Raw genomic sequence first — 18,470 nt, forward strand, 5'->3', positions numbered from 1 at the left:
GATGCTAGCTGCATAACCTGCTGGCATCAACTATACACCCATCAGAGAAGATTAAAATCATAGTCTCTTGTCCTAAAACATTTACTCATTCTAGCTTGACCGCGAGAGCTTCTTGGTTGGCTCTGTAATGACAACACGTCTTTTTCTTGTATTTATGTAGTATTACTTTAGTTATTTTGTTTTACTAAATGCTATAATATCTTTAGTTGCTGATTTCAATTTTATTCCTTGTACTATGATTTGGTTTTCATTCATAGTTTCATTATACGCCTTTTTATTATTGATATTATCCATTCCTTCATCTTTCGTGCAGCTTATCCTCACAATAGTAATATCATTCTCTTTTAATACAGATGCTTTATATATTGATTGATTGATTGATTGATTGATTGATTGATTTGATAAGGGACAGCATATATTAATGAAAATATTTATATTCATGTTAATGAACATATATATGTAAGATTGTAGCCGCCGGCTAATTTTCATCTTATATATATATATATATATATATATATATATATGAAAATGAAATATAAAGAAAATTAATACAATTTATATATATATATATATATATATATATATATACATACAGTTGTGGTCAGAAGTTTACATACACTTGTGAAGCACACAGATAGCGCGGGCAACACCCACTGACGGATTTGTCTCGAGTTTTCAAACATGTCATGGAAGGCTGGCCAGCCCACACAGATGAGGAGTTAAAGGTGTACTATACAAAAAAACATGAGCTTTCCACAGAGCAAGGCTGCGTTTTGTGGGGAACTAGAGTCATCATACCTGCAAAAATGAGAAATGTAGTGTTAAAAGAAATTCACTCCAGACACCAAGAGATTGTGAAGTTAAAGGCTCTAGATCGCAAGTACACTTGGTGGCCTAATCTGGATTCTGACATTGAAAAGATCTGCAAAGAATGTGGTATATGTGAACTCGAGCAGAAAATGCCACAACATGTACCACTTCATCCTTGGGAATTCCCCGGTGAGTCCTGGAAGAGGCTGCACATCGATTTTGCAGGCCCCTTCCTTAACAGCATGTTCATGATGGTTGTGGATTCATACACCAAGTGGTTGGAAGTCTATCACATGTCACAGATAACAACACAAGCAACAGTGACAAGGCTGAAAAGACTGTTTGCTTCATATGGACTTCCGGAACAAATTGTGACTGATAATGCAACAACCTTCACCTCTGAAGAGTTTCAGAAGTTCGTGATAAAGAATGGCATCAGGCATACAACGAGTGCACCAGGGCACCCAGCAACAAACGGCTTGGCAGAGAGATATGTCCAAACATTCAAGACCGGCATGAAAAAACTTGCCAGCCTGCCCTGCAGCATCGAGGGCAAACTTTCCCTATTTCTGCTACAGTACCGGACCACTCCCAACTGCACCACGGGTCATTCTCCAACGGATTTATTTCTCCACCGACATCCGTCTGACCCGCCTTAACTGAGACGCTCAGCCCGTGTGCGTAAAAAAACAAGCAGATATCTTGAATAGCTAAGTAAATGATACATGCTGCTGTTTATACTGTTGTTTGCATGCTTATTTTTTGTAAAAAAATAATAATAATAATAATAAATAAATAAAACTTTGTTATGAGAGGAACGGGTTATTTTGAAAAAATACTGCTTTAAATTTAAGAGGGGGATTATGTGGTGTATTTCAACCTATTAGGGATATGTTTGTTCAGTCCACCTGTCTGCATTGTTGCACTCTTGGTTCAAAGTAAAAGACGTTAACGGATGACTGTGTCCCGGCTCTCTTCTTCAATACAGTACAGTATCCTAATCAGATTCCCGACCCAACTCAACAGCGGAGCAGCAGCCCTACTCTGTGGCCACCCAGAGATAGAGTCAGACATCAATTGGAGGAAACTCATTTCAGTCGTTTGTATCCGGGATCTTACTGCCGACTACGCAGACCCAACGCTAACACCGGTCATACAGGGACCGGACCCCACTTATCAGGGATTCTGGTACCCTATACTCTGGGAGTACACCTACAAGACACCCTGGGAAACACGGTCAAATGCCTTCTCCAAGTCCACAAAGCGCACGTAGACTGGTTGGACAAACTCCCATGAACCTTCGAGAACCCTGCTGAGGCTATAGAGCTGATCCAAGTAAAAACATGAAAAAAAAATCTTATTTTCAACTAGGTTGAAAAAAAGGGACACCTCATTAGTAGAAACTGACTTAGTAGAAACTAAGTGTCACCCTTTTGTGCTTTTTTTGTAAATGAATTTTTTTCATACATCATTATTATTTAATTCACACCTTACCGTATTTTCTCGCGTACAAGCCGTATTTGTAAATAAAAAAATGATGACTTAATCAAGGGTATGGCTTATATACGCACAAGACTTACAGCGTTGCTATACTTTCTTTCACCAGTAGATGTCATTAAATTAACATTTACTGTTTGTTGATTATTTTCTGTTTTGCAGTAAGAAAACAAACATTACTAACTTCCTTATGATATTGACCCTGATAATGTGCTTTTCATTCATTCAGTTTCTCAGAAATACTACGTGTGGTGATGATTTATCTCAAGATTTTCTCTTCAAAACAACACATTTGTACTCCCTATTAAAACCATGAATATGGAGGTGAAATTTGCGAATCAGGGAGCGGCTAATACTCGAGAAATTGTAAAATTCAATGACTTCAAGGCAATTTTAAGGGTGCGGCTTATATGCGAGAAAATACGGTAATTGATTAGGCGTATTTGAGTGATATAAGAATGTTTAAAAAACAACCATTACCAATGTGTTTTAATAAAAAGCTAAAAAATAATTCATTCATTTTCTGAACCGCTTTATCCTCACTAGAGTTGCGGGGCGTGCTGTAGACTATCCGAGCTGAGTTTGGGCCAGTGACAGGGGACTCCCTGAATCAGGGGCCAGCCGATCGCAGGGCACGAGGAGACGGAGAACCATTCACTTTCAGACTCATACCTAAGGGAAATTTAGAGTGTCCAATCAGCCAACCATGCATCTTTTTGGAATTCAGTACACCAGAGCTGCCTGGCCGACGTGCTAACCACTCAAGCCGCCGGGCTGCAAAATGTATAACTTAACCCTTCTCTAATTCCCATCTTGAGACTTTTTTTTTTTTTTAAATACATTGTATTTTGTCTTTGTATCGCATGTAAATAGTATATATACATATAGTATACTATAGTAAGGCAAAAATACATGAAAATATGTATTGATTAAGTGAAGCCTTGAGGCCAAAAAGCACAGCAGCAGAGAAAACCAATAAACCAGGGGTGTTCCAACTATTTCGCTTGAAGATCTACTTTTCAAGGAGTTAACCTTCCACGATCTACCTATTTTTTACAGGCCACCGAAAATGCTCAGTAGTTATTTATGTTGATTATGCCTCGCATTAGACTCAACATGCATGGGAGGGGTAGAGAACAGATGTGAAAATCCTTTCTCAGATTCATGCTAAAGCTTACTGCGGACATGCCAAATTCATAAGACCCTAGCTAAGAAAACTGACAGGGATAGGCTCCAGCACCCCCCATGACCCTTGTGAGGATAAGCAGTTCAGAAAATGAATAAATGAATGAATGTGGTGCAGTGGTTCTTGCGCCTGACTTCGGTGAGGGCAGTCTTGGTTCGATTTCCGCTCCATAATAATGTGTTTGTGGGCGTGAGTAGTTCTCTGTTTCATTGTGCCCTGTGATTGGCTGGCAACCAATTCAGGGTGTCCCCAGCTTGTTGCCCGTGGTTGTCCCTTGTGAGGATAAGCGGTAAGGGAGATGAATGAAGGAAATTGTGTTCATAGTCCAATATTTTTATTCTTAAAGTCAGTCAACTTTGTAGAACCCAATGTGACAAAATGATTGGTTAAGAACTTAATCAAAGCTAAAGGAACAGAGGATAATCTTGAGTTTCTTGGTCACATCTGATTTCCTTCTTGTGAGGAATGAAGAGATTAGGCTGCCCCATTAATTGCTGTATCCTCTCCAAATGAGCACTGCAAGTTCCAGAATGTCTGATTAGTATTCGCAATGCACAAACAGCCTGTGGTTGGTACACTGAATGAGATATTTCCTCTCCACTCTTGCTTTTCTATAATGAGTTACTATATGTTTATTTCACCCAGGATAATGTGATTATCTCAGAAACGACCACGTGGCAATGAATACAAATTAAGACTATGGTGCTTAGTTAACATCAATCTGTCATTGAATTTAGCTTCCATTATGATTGATTAAATTTCATTGTTTGAGTAACCAACAATTAGGTGAATGATTGGACAAGCTCTAGAGACACAGACGATAAATTCTAAAATATTTCTTGGGAATAGTTTTGACATTTTATTTTTAATTACATTATACTAACTGCTATATCAGATAGAATTGTGAAAGGATATACAGTAATCCCTAGATTATCGCGGGTAATGTAAACCAGACATGGCCGTGATAAACAAAAAAACGCAAAGTAGGGTCACCCCTATTTAAAAAAATATATATATATTTTTTAATTTATTTATTTTTTTACTTCAGTGCTGAATTCTAGTAGCAAGGGGAGGACAGGGTAGTGGTTTCTGCTTGCAAGTTTCAGCATGGATTTTCACATTTTAAGGAATTCACAAAAAAATGTAATTAACACAAAAAAATTCCCCCAGAAAAAAAATGCGATCTAGTGAAGCCGCGATAATCGAGGGATTACTGTAAATGAACTTCAATCCGTCTGCATCACAGTTTGTGGTGTGGGCTCTGATCTCAGCACTTACCTGTGAGGATTTTTGTTGTTGTCTTTTTTGGTACTTTAGATTCTTCTAAAATTCCCAAAACATAAATGTGCGTTTTACTGGAGACTCCAAATTGTTCTTAGTTTGTTTGTTTTAGTAGGGTATGCTTGTTTGTCTATACCATGTACTCTACAATTGGCTGGCGACCATTCCAGAATATATACACTGCCTCCTGCCCCAAAGTCAGCACATACTTGACCCTCATTAGGAGACGTGGTATTGAAACGGGTAAATGCTCTGAGTTTTCCTTTGTAGTTGGTGTGTGAAGCATGACGAGAAAGTTTAAACGTTAAAGACTAACCATTAGATAGATTTTTTAAATCAGTTTATATATTTTCATTTATTGCATTTGTTGACAAAACTGTTTGATTTCTTCACCCGGATCCCCTCTGTTGTACCCCCAGATCTTTTAGGCCAGACTTTGTCTTGGTGCGCCAACATGCCTTCAGCATGGCCCAGAACGAAGACTTTCGAAACCTAATCATCGGTCTGCAATATGCCGGTATCCCCTCTGTCAACTCACTGGACTCTATCTACAATCTCTGCGACAAACCCTGGGCTGTAAGTCATTTTGATGCGGTGCATTTTGAAAAGATAAAATACCGTTTAATGGCAAGAATAAGAGCAAATATACAGTATATTAGGACCAGATATCTTTTTTCTTTCATGTAGAACTAGAGTCATGTAAAATTCATGTCAATGAAATTGTGTTATCTAGCTGGAATGGGTACAGAATGGATTTGACTGATAGGCTATAACTAGTAGAAGTTCAATTGATTTCCTGCCTTACGCAACAAGTGAATCAGTGCATTTAAATCTAGTAGCATGAAAGACTTCTGGATAGTCGCTTCACATTCTCCTGCCAGATAATAAAAACATGCTCACACTACAGCAATGGTAGGAGTACCAAAGGTGGTAGTTAGCCTTGCTCTTCTGGACCATGAATTTAAATGTTTAAACTATGTTTTTTTCTAAACCACTACTGTTCATTTATGATGTACCGTTCAGTTTATTTGATCCAGACTGCAAAAGATTCACATCAAATATTTTAGAACTATCCACATAGATATAATTCATTATTATATTAATATTTTTTGTGTGAAAATGTGTGTGATTAATTTGCTTCTTTTTTCATCCTGTATTTGTTCCTAGTTTTCCCAGTTGGTTAATAATCAAAAGAGACTAGGTGCTGATAAATTTCCTGTGATTGATCAGACATTCTACCCCAACTACAAAGACATGGTGAGCACTTTTTAAATGTGTTTTTCATTATTTATTATTACACAAAAATGTTGAGATTCCTGAAGAATGGGGTAAAAGCAATTGATGTACCTGCCACTAGACAAACATTTTTACAACAACTTTAGAGACATATTTTGTAGCTTTTGGGAAAAACTAAAGGAATGGGTTACACATGTTTCCGTACAAACATTTTATATACAATCTTTTTTTGGTACATGGAAATACAAAAAAAACAAAAAAGAAAAAAACAGCACTTTTTAAAAAGCAAACAGACATAAATACAAATCCAAAACAATGTTTTTCAGTATAAAACAAACTGTTGCATAATATTTTACTAAAACACATGTTTTGTCTATTGTCATAGTTATGATTTTTAATTTTATTTATTATTTAATTTTAATTTATAATCCCTCGATTATCGCAGCTTCAACTATCACGGCTTCACTATTTTAATTTTAATTATTAAAATATATAAAATATACTGAAACATGCATCATGTAAAAATAATATTTAGCTGTAAAGTTGACTGACTGTAATATTTCATCAGCGGCTCAAATATAATAGCAAATGCCAAGTCATAATGCATTTTATAATGATGCATTATATCAAATAAGGTTATTATAGCTTCTCCTGTGGAAAAGTCACTTTTTAGCATGATAATTTAGTAAATAGCAAACATTTTAAATTGACCCAAGGAAAATAAAACGGTCTGTTTAATCTTGCTAAGCTTTTAATTTTCAACGGTGTAAAGGTATATACAATCACATGTACTGTTGTCATGTACGTATAATTCTTGTGTTTGAGTAAATTTATATACAGTGTATGGGCAGTGGCAGTAACAAGCCTTATACATTGTTTAGAGAGAAAAAGAAACACTCCAAAACATTCACAAGTTATCACTTGCTTTGACCATTCAAAGCCAGAATATCCAAACTATTCCACAAAGGGCCGAGGGTATGTAGGTTTTTGTTCCAAATGATCAAGCATGGACAGTTTAACCAATTTTTTTTTTCTGTTGAAACAAGCAGTACCTGACTGTAACCAGTGAAAAAATATCCTCTTTCTTAGTGGGAATGAAAATCTGCAGCCACTGTGGCCATTGAAGACCAGTTTGGGCACCCATGAATTAAAGCAATTAGAATTTTCTATTCAAAATTGGTGTGGATTTTTTGATGATAAGGGATTGCTTGTCCTAATTGAAACTTGAGCAGCAGCATTCAAAAACAGCTGATCTTTAGAGGCCCTGATGGACTAGACGGCATGCAATCCATCATATAAACGAGCAGATTTCAAAAGAAATGTTGATTTTGCAATGTTTAGTGGTAGCACATTAGTTAATTTCGCAGCAGACATTTTGTAATTTGCAGAAAATTATTCTAATATTTTAAAAAGATATCATCATCTTCGACCAGTCACTAGGGTACAAGTAGCCTGTTAGATTCTATTGTGTATTAATGTTAATTCTTTATTTCAGCATTGAAAAGCAGCATTCTTAATGGATGGTCTTTAGAGGCTATTTTTGCAGCAACTTGATAAAAGAGAGTTAAATCGATTTAACCGTGATATCAAGAAAGCATGCACGTGTTTTTGTCAACATAAATTTTAGTGATGTTAAACAACTAGCACAATGCTATGTGCAGAGTTACTGGCTAGTCTTCCTAGTGCAGAGGCACATTTTTTTAATTAAAAACTTTAAAAAAATCTTTTAAAGATGTCCAATACATTAGTTAGCATTCCCCCAGCATCCATATGAAAGCAGTAGCTCTTTCAAATATGAAAGTAGCTACGTGACATATTCTGTTGCTATGTTACCAATAAGCAGCCACACTTGTGCTACACAAGCTATACGGCATCCATCTGACTGAAGCTGGTATAGGAGTCAGATGGGGATAGAATTTTGAGCCGGTCATGGGTCTGTCATGTCAAGGAAGTCTTTCTCGGGGGCGTGTCCTCCCCTGTACCAGCCACAGGTGGTGTCGGAGCGACGGATGCATGCGTACTGCCGTGCCTGCTCACCATTAAGGCTGTTATCCAGCAGCCAGTCCGTCCACAAACATTCGTTTTCTCCCGTGGATGCGCACGGCACTGTGTAGCACACATTGATCTGCCAAGGGAAAAACTAGCATCAGCTATGTCAACTTTAATAATATGAGTAATCAACATTGTTTGCTTTGTCCCATTATTCCCTCACTCATGGCTTTATTAGTACCTTAAATGATATATTTTTTATTCAACCGTTAAGTTACCCAAAGTAATACAATTAAAGTTATGGGTTCACAATAAAATAGTAGCTTGTGTCTATGTCAGCTTATGATTTTGCTTTAGATCTAGCGTTACGCTATGTAGTTTGCAAGTTGTTTGTGTATTTTTTTGCCCATCCCCCGCTACTCTGTTTTCCTACCAAGATCATTGAAAACTCTAAAAATATGGTGCTCAATAAGTGATCACAATCTCCCAGTTGCCTACCGTATTTTCTCGCATATAAGCCGCCCCCGCGTATAATCGGCACCCTTAAAATCGTTGAATTTTACAATTTCTCCAGTATAATCCGCCCCCTGATTCACAATTTTCAACACCATATTCACGGTTTTAATAGGGAATACAAATGTGTTACTTTGAGGGGAAAATCTTAAGAAAAATCATCGCACGTGGCATTTCTGAGATACTGTATGAATCAAAAGCACATTATTAGGGTCAATATCATAAGGAAGTTAGTAATGTTTGTTTTCTTACTGCAAAACAGAAAATAACCAACAAATAATAAATTTTAATTTGCCTACAGCTACTGGTGAAAAAGAGTATAACAACACTGCAAGTCTTGTGCGCATATAAACCGTACCCTTGATTCAGTCATCATTTTTTGAGTTACAAATACGTCTCACCTGCGAGAAAATACGGTAGATACAATTGGTAGATCGCATGACAGTAAGATTTAATGAACAGATTGACTAAATGTATGTTGTAAAATTTTCTATGGAAGTGAGTGAGTCCAGGCACGATTACTAGCTCCCTGCACTATGCTGGCCCTTGGTGCCAGGTATATCAGGATACTATGTAACTGCTGAGCTTTGTCACATCGCGTGAAGTTGTCTCCTTGAAAAGCAGATCTTGGAGCAAAACTGTTTCAGCACCCCTGCTCTAAAATTTCTGTAGTAATAGTTTATTCAGAGCAATGGTAGGCAAACCCCAAAAGCCATGGCTGTCTACTCAAAAAAAAAGGAAACACAATAATCATTTGGAAATGTAAAATGTCCATATTAAAAAAACATCTGTGTATGTATTATTTTGAATGAAGTACTATGTGACAGATGGTTACTGAAAGTTTGCAAATTGAAAACTTGTCAGATCTTTGAAAAAGGACTTCAACACAAAATATGACACCATTTCTGAGCACTTATATGCTCTGTGATGGGCTGGCGACCATTTCAGGGTTGACCCCAGCCTTTTTCCCGAAATGAGCTATGATGTGTTCCATTTCATCTACTAACTCATTAGGATTGAAGACTTCGGTGGATATTTATAGTTTTGTCTATTAGGTTATTGTTTCTAAAGGCAAACGATAGGAACCAGGAAGTCCAATATAAAACAACACTATCCCCATCCCCTAGTTTTGTCAGCACTTGAGCAGCAGTTGTTGGGATAAAATGTCATGTTTTTTGGGACTCTTTTCAAAAGCATCACATTAGAGAACCGCAAAAGGATGTACCAGTAATCTTTTTCTTCTTCAACAGGAAATTGAGATTTTCCAGTGTTATCCAAAGGATCAAAGTCCTCCAAATTACTTCTTAATGAGATTTTTCTATCGTGCAGTTCGAGTCGCCTATTGGCAAAAAACCTTTGATATTGGGCAAATGATACTTCGTGCAATACCTTAATTTATATAGTATGACGAATCACAGGATTAGAAAATAACTTTTCAGCTGTAGTTTCTGTTTCTTGAGCCATCATTGACAGTTCTGAATTTTGACAAAGGTGGCATGAAAAACCCTGACTCACTCTGCATTCGCAGCCCATCTGGTATCTGTAGTTGAGATTCTTCCTTTGTGAGAGTGACAAATTGTCCCAGGACTCAACCAGGTCACATTGTCCAATCGAAAGCCTCCCGTCACTCCACATACTTCCTGTTTAGCAGAAAAGCAATACAAAGTCACAGTATTTGCTTACACTAATGCTGCTGTATTACATGACATTTGACATAAAAATCTAAAATGTTCGTACCTGAGAGGAGATAGCCCGCTTTGTTGTTGGAGTCTAGCTTAACTCCACAAAGAGATGAGAAGACAGGGGTGTACACATACTGAATATCCTTAGCCTTGTCAAACCCTTTGAACATCTACATGTTTGTAAAAGACATTGGAGAGAGTTAGGGTGGATGTGCAGGATTTGTATGGAAGGAATACAATTTTATTAGATTATTTTTTCCTTTTTCAGCATTACTGTGGTAAAGTGAGCACACAAGGAATGGAATTCTAACTTTTTCCAGTTAGCACTCAAGCATAAGAATTCTTAAACCAACCGGTAGAAAACAGCTTTTTGCAGATTATATGGTAGAGTAAACTGTCCATCCACTAATCAGTTCATAGAACGAACATGATCTGAATTTGTTGTCTCAAAAGATGTATTTTTCTGACAGTTTAATTGTGTGAATAAGTGGTTAGTGCGTCAGCTTCACAGTTCTGGGGTCCAGGGTTCGAATCCAGGTCGGTCTTCCTGTTTGGAGTTTGCATGTTCTCCCTGGGCCTGCGTGAATTTTCTTTGGGTAGTCCAGTTTCCTCCCAAATTCCAAAAACCAGCATGGTAGGTGGACAGTCTAAATTGCCCCTAGGTATCAGTGTGAGTGTGATTGGTTGTCCGTCTCCTGGTGCCCTGTGATTGGCTGGCTACCGATTTAGGGTGCCCCCCGCCTCTGGTACGAAGTCACCTGGGATAGGCTCCAGCATGCCCTGTGACCCTTGTGAGGATAAGCGGTTCAGAAAATGAATGTTCAATGGCATGTCTGCTATTTTAGTAGCAAGTGTAGCATATGAAAAAAATATAAGAAAAGAATCCCTCTCTCCTCAAAGAAAAAAGCCTGATAAAGTTGGTAACATAAAGTTTGTTCTTTAAGCCAATCATGATTTGACCCAAGAAAAAGGCTTTACACTAAAATGCAAGTTGTTTTCCATTTTGGCCCTAAGTGGCCATGTAAGGGTGATTTTTCCGAATTCCAAGGGTCTTTTCAAAATGAATGTGAAATTTTGTCCAATTGCTTCTAAATTGGCATAACGCATGAACGCTTGACAAATGGGTGACACTAATTCTCTTTCAAAAAAGAAATTTCATAATGATGCGCAGGGGGTGCTGGATGCTATCTCAGCTAACTACGGGCACCAGACGGGGGCACCCTGAATCGTTGGCCAGCCAATCGCAGGGCACATGGACAGGGCATTCACAATCACACCCATACCTAGGAGCAATTTAGAGTTTTCAACCAGCCTACCATGCATGTTTTTGGGATGTGTGGGGGACAGATGGAGTACCCAGAGAAAACCCACACAAGCCCAGATAGAACATGCAAACTCCACAAAGGGAGAAATGAACTGGGATTGAACCCACAACCCCAGAAATGTACTTGGCTGCCAAGCTGCCTATTGTATGATATCTGGCCTCTAAAATAAAATTGCGCCAAAAATATGACCAGTGCTGCTTATACATAGTTGGTATTGCCACAGGCATCACATCTCACCTTGATCATCTTTATTTCATACTGGATCATCTTCATGTAAGGAGAGGAGCTGTTGCTAGGCGACACAATCTTTTCCCCGGCAATCTTTGCCCTGATGACTGTCAAGAAGAGAAGTGACTGGACTCAGAAAAGGATGTAAAAAATAAAGTGCAATTTACATTTCACAGACAATTCAACTCGGCTTCCAGTTATCTTTGCTTCTTCCTCGTCACGAGAGGACTGCTCATATTTGTCCTGCGAATACGAATAACTTGGTACGTAGTGTAAAACTGTCTCATCCAACAGCTAAGAGAGGGACCAGTTAATGTCAATTTGCTCTGTAAAAAAGACAGATGCATATCCCTTAACCAAACAGCGTCCATAAAAATACTTGACTTCTAGTTAAACTAACAGATTTTAAGAGAATACACCTAGCTGTGAAGGGGAAAAAGTCAATTGGCATCAGTCTGTCCCCAGTAAAAAATAACAGAAACATTTTTAGTTGGCATTTTCCTTGTAAAGCACCATCAATATTTCTACTTCAATGATTACCATACAGGTGGCCCGGCGACCAAATGGTTATCGCGTCGGCCTCACAGTTCTGGAGTCCTGGGTTCGAATCCAGTCCACCCGTGTGGAGTTTGCATGTTCTTAATGGAGATTTTTCTTCTGATACTTGGGCATGGGTTTCCTCCGGGTACTCCGGTTTCCTCCCACATTCCAAAAACATGCATGGTAGGCTGACTGGACACTCTAAATTGCCCCTAGAAGTGAGGCCCATGAGTGTGAGCGTGAATGGTTGTCTGTCTCCTCGTGCCCTGTAATTGGCTGGTCACCAATTTAGGATGTCCCACGCCTCGGGCCCTAAGTCAGCTGGGTTAGGCTCCAGCCACCCCCCGGCTCACATTGTGAGGATAAAGTGGTTGAAATTAGAATGAACTCTAAATAATATTAATTGCATATTTTGATCTAGCACACATTGTACTGTAGCGTTTCCACAATTTATACAAGGTTGTCTATACAAATGTAGTGTGCATCTTTTGGCCATGTGAGAGCGTAGTAAATCATATATAAGCATGAGCCAAATTAAAAAGTTTAAGACTAATTACAATCACTACAAACTAAAATTGGTTCGGTTGTGGTAAAAACAAACAGTTGAGTACAATGATAAATAATGCTCAACAAATACAGGACATAACTAGAAGCCAGTTAAACTGGCATCCTCAAAATAAATCAATAATTGTGGATCTTAATGAAAAGTGTATCAGAAGAAAAATCTCCATTAAGACTGATTCAAAATGTAAAAAGAAAAAAGATCTAAACTAGGCTCATCTCATTTTCTGAACCGCTGTATCCTCACTAGGGTGGCGGGGGTGCTGAAGCCTATCCCAGCTGACTTCGGGCCAGAGGCGGGGGACACCCTGAATTGGTGGCCAGCCAATCGCAGGGTACAAGGAGACAAACAACCATTCATGCTCACACTCATACCGGAATACCTGGAGAAAACCCACACAGGCAGGGGGAGAACGTGCAAATTCCGCACAGCGGGACCAACCTGGATTTGAACCCAGGTCCCCCACTGTGAGGCCAACCCGATAACCACTCAGCCGCCAGGCCGCCCTGGTAGGCTGATTCGACACTCTAAATTGTGTGTGTGTTTTCATGGTTGTCCGTCTCCTTGTGCCCTGCGATCGGCTGGCCACCGAATCAGGGTGCCCCCGCCTCTGGCCCAGAGTCAACTGGGATAGGCTCCAGCACCCCCGTGACCGTATTGAAGATAAAGCGGTTCAGAAAATGAATGAATGAAAGATCTAAACTATAGATAGATTTTCTGATACAGACAACATGTCATACATGTTACTACTGTTAAACATAAATTAATTTGTCGTCTGAATGACATTCTTATGCAGGGTCATACGATTAAATATTCATTTTTTTATATCAACTGTTACAACGGGGAGGTAAACACACAGCTGGGCTCAAAAAAGCTTTGGGCATTGGCCAAAGGTGTCGGATCATGGAGGCGGGATAGGGGATCCGGCTTCCCGTTCTTAGAGCCGGGCCTGTAAAACAGCCTGTATGACCACCTGGACTGCCTGGGATTGAGCCTCTTGGCCTTGTGGATGTACTCCAGGCTCTTGTGGTCCATCCAAACAATGAAGCCAGTGCCTCCATTTTTCTAATGCCACTTGGACAGCAAGGAGCTCCTTATCACCGACGCAATAGTTGCTCTCGGGAGACGTCAATTTCCGTGAAATGAAGGCACACGGGTTGTGGCGGTTTTCCCTCTCGGATCACTGCAAGAGAATCGCACTGTTTGAGGCATCCACTTCCACCACAGACTTACGCCATGGGTCAGGGACGGTGAGTACCAGGGCAGAGACAAACGCCTTCTTTAGACAGCAGAAGGTCTCAGTGGCCTGAGGAGTCCATTTGAAGTCGGTGCCATTTAGGGCATGTAGTCAAGCTGCAATAGTGCAATAGTAAAATTATGGATGAAATTAGCGGACCCAGGAAACTGCTGCACCTTCTTCCTGTTGGTGGGTTCGGGCCAATCCCAAATGGTGGACACCTTAGCAGGTTTCATCTCCATCTTATCCGGAGATATTATGTGAGCAAGGAAACTTACTGAGAGCACATGGAATTCGCTTTTTACAGCCTTAATGTATAGGCAGTGTTCTAGCTGCGGGGGGATATAGTCGCGCAAGACAATATTGATCATGTTCTGCTAAACAGTGGGAGCATTGGGAAGTCCGAATGGCATTACGAGGTACTCAAAATGTCCTGACGGGGTGTTGAAACCTGTCTTCCTCTCATCCCCCTCTCGAATCCTGACAGTTGATAGGTCAAGCTTAGAAAAAATACATGCCCCTTGCAGATATTCAAAAGCAGTTGACAACAATGGAAGTAGGTGGCGGTTCATTACATTAATGGGAATTAGGGGACTATAGTCAATGCAAGGACGCAGTGATCCATCCTTCTTCTCTACAATGAAAAACCCCGCACCAGATGATGACGGCCTAATAATTCCCGATTTCAGTGACTCCTGAAAATAAGGGTCCATGGCAGCCCTTTCCTTGAGAAAAAGGGAGGAGATATGGCCCTTCGCTATGGGGGAACCAGGGATGAGATGGATAGAGCAGTCAAACTTCCTAGCCCTTTCCCATGTCCTGGTTCCGCAATTAACCTTGTTGATCAGACAAATCTCAACCCTCTCCCCCACTCAGTTTCCCAGTGGAGCAATCCAAAGTCGGACTGCGTCTCCTAAATGAAGGGGACCCCAAAACTGTGAAGAAAATGGTCCAGCCGGGAGGCCAAATCCACCATGGATTCCAGGTCTGGCTGATTCCCATGGGGTGGCAGATGGTCCTTGAAATTTTTGGAGAGTCGTCGGTGAAATGAGTCCCATAGAGCTGCATCATTCCATCCAGTTTTTTCCGCTGCAACCCGAAACCAGATGGCGTGCTCAGACACACTGGCCATTCTCTGCTCCAGGCTCTCCAGGGCCCACATTGCTTCGCCTGTCGAGGACCTCCAATACAACACTTTGGAGTGCTGTCGTGAAACACTCTACTGAGATGCAGAGTGGGGATCCTCTATCCCACTCCATAGTCGCCCATTCAGCTGCTCGGCCTTTCAGGTGAGAGACCATGAAAGCTAGTTTGGGCTCCTCACTCCCATAGGTTTGGGGCATGTTCTTAAAATGAAACAAAAAGGTGCGTCAGTTTCCCGTCTCCCCCAAGAATCTGTCAGGAGGCGCAAGGTGTGGGGATGAGATACTGTGGGACCCAAGAGTCATGGACGAAGGTGCAGGAGGAGAAGGTGGTGAGGCAGTGTCAGGTCAGGTTTTAACTGCTGCTGCCGACGCATGATGACTCGGCAACAACTGTAGCTTTTGGCCCAGCTGCTCGATCTGAAGCCACGCTCTTGTTCCCACAGCAATGTTCTTGGGAGAGTCGTTTGACTGCCTGACTAAGAGCATTGAGGTGTTCTTCCTGCCTCTTCAGCTTAGCCCCTGGGCACCTCGGGCAGGTCTCAGCTTTTTGGCCTCAGATGAGGCACATAGCTTCTGTTACAACGGTGAGGTGAACACACAGCTGCACTCAAAAGCACAAGGCTGGACAAGGGGCAGTTTTTTTGATCAGGGTTAATTGACCTCCAGGAACCTCAAGTCAGATCAAGAAAGAAATACAATCGTCACCCGTTTCCCAAATGTGGACAGGGAAGGAAACTCCAGAAGTAAATGACAAGCCTGCCATGGTGAGCCCTGCAGGCAGGAACCCACCGAAATAAAACATAAATTTCCGCTGACCATGACGTGCAACATTAACACTCAAAATCCTTCACCCTTACCTGTTTACATTCTATAATTATCTGTCACTGTTTTCTTAGAAATCTAGTGTGATAAAATGGTTGCTCTACTTCTGTACCTTATGTCACTATAAGATTGGATTCTTGAGATCACAGAATGATATAATTGAAAAGCAGTGATGGCTCTGCTTTCTTATAGACCACTGAGACAAAACATCAACATGGATGGTACATAGCATATAAACTGGACCATTTAAATCTCTTCTGAGCACAATAATGAAGCAATGCCACCAGCTAATGGTAAATAACATTGACTTCACATTGCTGTTTGTACAGATCAGATCAATGAGCTGATGTGGAAATATTTTTAAGCAATTAGCCAGAAAAAAAACAGAAACCAGAAGCATAAAGTGCTTTCCCATCTGCGTAAATTGTGAGCAGATGAATTACATGCAGGCACCAAACCAAATATAACTAGCACCAATTTCAGGGAATATTGGCTTTGGGCATTTAATGGGCCTTTAAAAGACAGACAGGATAGATATCCGAGTAAACAAATGTTAAAAAGTAAACTCACTATAGGAAACGGTGGATCAATAATGTAGTTTACGTCTTTGCTGCGAGCAATAGCGAGCATTATTAATACAGGCTCTCTAAATGGGGTGTCCAGCAGTTTGGAAAGTGCCATAACCTTAGTTTTGGACTATTCTGTTTTGTTTTTAAGTTTTATCATCAGCTTTCCAATGGTTTACAAAGTATTTTAATGCATTTTATAGTAAAAATGGAGCAAAGGGGGCAGAGGTTTGGTGTGCAAACATTCTAAATGAGTTGGAGCACCATGGTCACAATTTTCTTTCAGGTCTGACTGATATGTATTTATAATGTAAACAGTGTGGTTTAAATTGATAAAGAAATCAATCAAAGAAAACATATACATCATTGTCAGACTTGATCTCTTTGCAGCTTTAACCGGTTTCTGCAAGAATTAAACAGGAGTTGAATTGGCAGAAATTGGCGTGGAACAATTTTTTTAAACAATTGTTTTCTGGCAAGAGCTGGCCTGCCAACACAAATAAACAGGAAGTAAACAGGCAGATGTTAGGCGTGGAGTGTTTTTAAACATGAATAACATTTTCTGCAGCCCAGTTTTTAATGGTAAAAATTCCCAATTTTTTCGAGTGTACAAGAACATCATATTGCAAACTTAAACCATGAGAACTGATGTTGTAAAAAACATCCCTCGGCCCAGATGAATCGGTACCCTTGTCATCCTCACAAAGCTGCACTGTCAGTGGGCTTTCACATTGATATTGTTAGTATGCAGACCATTGGGCCCAGCCTATAGACATGGAAATGAAGTGGAAGGAAAGGGAGAGCGATGGAGTAAGCTGGCTTGGCTTCTCTCCAGTACGCACACACACATAGACATGGCTTGGGAATCTTTCAAGGTTTGTACAGATGGGATATTCGTCAGATGTTCGGCTTTATTCAAAAGTTACACTAACTCTCACGATGCTAATAGGTCAACTAAAGACCGGGAACAGCCAATTCGTGCAAAACAACATGGACTGTGGGGCCACTAAATATTCCCTATATTGTTGTGCAGAGTTCGACAAAGACATAAGTAGCAAAAAAATCATTAGAGTTGCAGTCGAATGACCAAGATCAAATCTTGACGACAGCTGAATACAACCTCTACTCTTGCTTTGATGTTAGTTTTCACAAGAGTGAAGAATGTTGAGAGGCTAGCAACACATTCAAATGCCATTGCTTATCCTCACAAGCATGGTGGCTATAAACTTCCACAATTCTTCATCTTTACTTCCACTCAAAGGGCACTTGTTATATAAAAGGCATCATGTGATCAAAGCTGCTATGGTTGCACCAATACATTTTGGTCTTTGTCAATGACGGAGGACAAATTTTGACTGTCCTGAAAAAATACTCCTAATTATGCTCTCATAACCTAGATTTAGCATGTGAGCAGGTTTCTAAAACCAGCTCACAGCCACAGTTTCACAACACATTTTGACCCACTGTCAGATACTCTAGATTTCTGGTGAAGCCGAGTGCTCAGCAGTGTTGATTTTGGCTTGTGTTAAAAACAAAAAAGAAAACAAAGTGAAAATAAGAAAGGGGATTACACAAGCGAGGCAACTAAACAATCAGATAAAAACCTCGACGCTGAGCAGGGATTTAAACAGTTGAAATCATCAAACATCTATATTATCATATAAAGGATGTAAATGTTTATACAGTCTTGTTTAACTTAGATTTCGTTACAAAATACAGGCTTTAATCTGTTATCATAAATCACCCCTGCCCCCGACTCAGAAGTACCGAGTCCTGACAAATAAAATATGAAATTTCAGGTTTGCTTCAGGCTCGGTCCTGCAAATCAAGTTAATTTGCCGGGCTCTAAAA

General features: G+C 40.0%; 2 protein-coding genes across 3 annotated transcripts in view; one reads left to right on the forward strand and one right to left on the reverse strand.

Annotated features, from left to right (window-relative positions):
• Positions 1-18,470, forward strand: part of syn2b (synapsin IIb) — an 87,920-nt gene that overhangs the window by 44,129 nt on the left and 25,321 nt on the right. The window contains exons 4-5 of the mRNA XM_077602496.1: positions 5,194-5,350; positions 5,942-6,031. Coding sequence (XP_077458622.1) covers positions 5,194-5,350; positions 5,942-6,031 — 247 coding nt within the window. The remainder of the gene's footprint in view (positions 1-5,193; positions 5,351-5,941; positions 6,032-18,470) is intronic.
• LOC144075469 (metalloproteinase inhibitor 4-like) overlaps positions 6,001-18,470 on the reverse strand; it is a 77,628-nt gene continuing 65,158 nt past the window's right edge. For both annotated transcript variants that reach the window (XM_077602503.1, XM_077602504.1), the window contains 4 exons: positions 11,757-11,854; positions 10,250-10,364; positions 10,028-10,152; positions 6,001-8,135 (listed from right to left, as the gene is read on the reverse strand). In XM_077602503.1, coding sequence (XP_077458629.1) covers positions 7,938-8,135; positions 10,028-10,152; positions 10,250-10,364; positions 11,757-11,854 — 536 coding nt within the window. In that variant the 3' untranslated portion in view covers positions 6,001-7,937. The remainder of the gene's footprint in view (positions 8,136-10,027; positions 10,153-10,249; positions 10,365-11,756; positions 11,855-18,470) is intronic.

Source organism: Stigmatopora argus, chromosome 6 (assembly GCF_051989625.1).
Source record: "Stigmatopora argus isolate UIUO_Sarg chromosome 6, RoL_Sarg_1.0, whole genome shotgun sequence".
NCBI lineage: Eukaryota > Metazoa > Chordata > Actinopteri > Syngnathiformes > Syngnathidae > Stigmatopora > Stigmatopora argus.